At 66.7% G+C, this 594-nt stretch overlaps 1 protein-coding gene across 2 annotated transcripts in view; it reads right to left on the bottom strand.

Annotated features, from left to right (window-relative positions):
- The window catches only part of MAGI2 (membrane associated guanylate kinase, WW and PDZ domain containing 2), a 746179-nt gene extending 745625 nt beyond the window's left edge, over nt 1-554 (bottom strand). For both annotated transcript variants that reach the window (XM_010001790.1, XM_010001791.1), the window contains exon 1: nt 254-554. In XM_010001790.1, coding sequence (XP_010000092.1) covers nt 254-554 — 301 coding nt within the window. The remainder of the gene's footprint in view (nt 1-253) is intronic.
- Between the last annotated feature and the right edge of the window lie 40 nt (nt 555-594).

The raw sequence follows: 594 nt of genomic DNA, 5'->3' as shown, positions 1-594 counted from the left end.
CCGTCCCCGTCCCCCCCCGCGGCATGGCGAAGCGCTGTCACTGACGCACATTTAATTCGCCCGGCTGCGGGCACCGCGCAGCGCCGCTCGCATCCTTTCCCCCCTGCACCCCCCGCCCCCGGCGGGGAGGGGGCGGCTCCGGCGAGGAGGGGGAAAGTCAAACTGCAGCAACAAAGTTGCTCCCCTTCCATTCCCCCCAGACCTGCCCCGGCCCCCCGGCGAAGTGGAAGAGAGGGGCCCGTCCCCGTCCTACCTTGCTTGACGCACTTGAGCCGGATGGGGTCCTTGCAGTGCTTGATCACGGCCAGCACATCCCTGATGGTGAGCCCGGCCACGGGGGTCTCGTTCACCTCCAGCAGCAGCTCCTCCGGCACTAACTTGCTGCCGCCCTCATAGGCCACCTTGCCGGGCTTCACCTCCCCCAGGTAGGGGAACTGGCCATTCTCGGCGCCCCCCTTCAGCTCAAAGCCCAGCTGCCCCTCCGGGTTCCTCACGATCACGATCTCGTGGACTCGGCTCGTCCAGTGGCTTTTCTTCTTCAAGCCCTTGGACATTGCCGTAGGGATGCTCTGCCCGACTCCCTCCCTGTATTCC

This window comes from Chaetura pelagica, unplaced genomic scaffold (genome assembly GCF_000747805.2).
Source record: "Chaetura pelagica isolate M959 unplaced genomic scaffold, ChaPel_1.0 scaffold137, whole genome shotgun sequence".
Lineage (NCBI taxonomy): Eukaryota > Metazoa > Chordata > Aves > Apodiformes > Apodidae > Chaetura > Chaetura pelagica.
The sequence above is the reverse complement of the archived record's forward strand: the minus strand, read 5'-3'. Positions and strand labels throughout refer to the sequence as shown.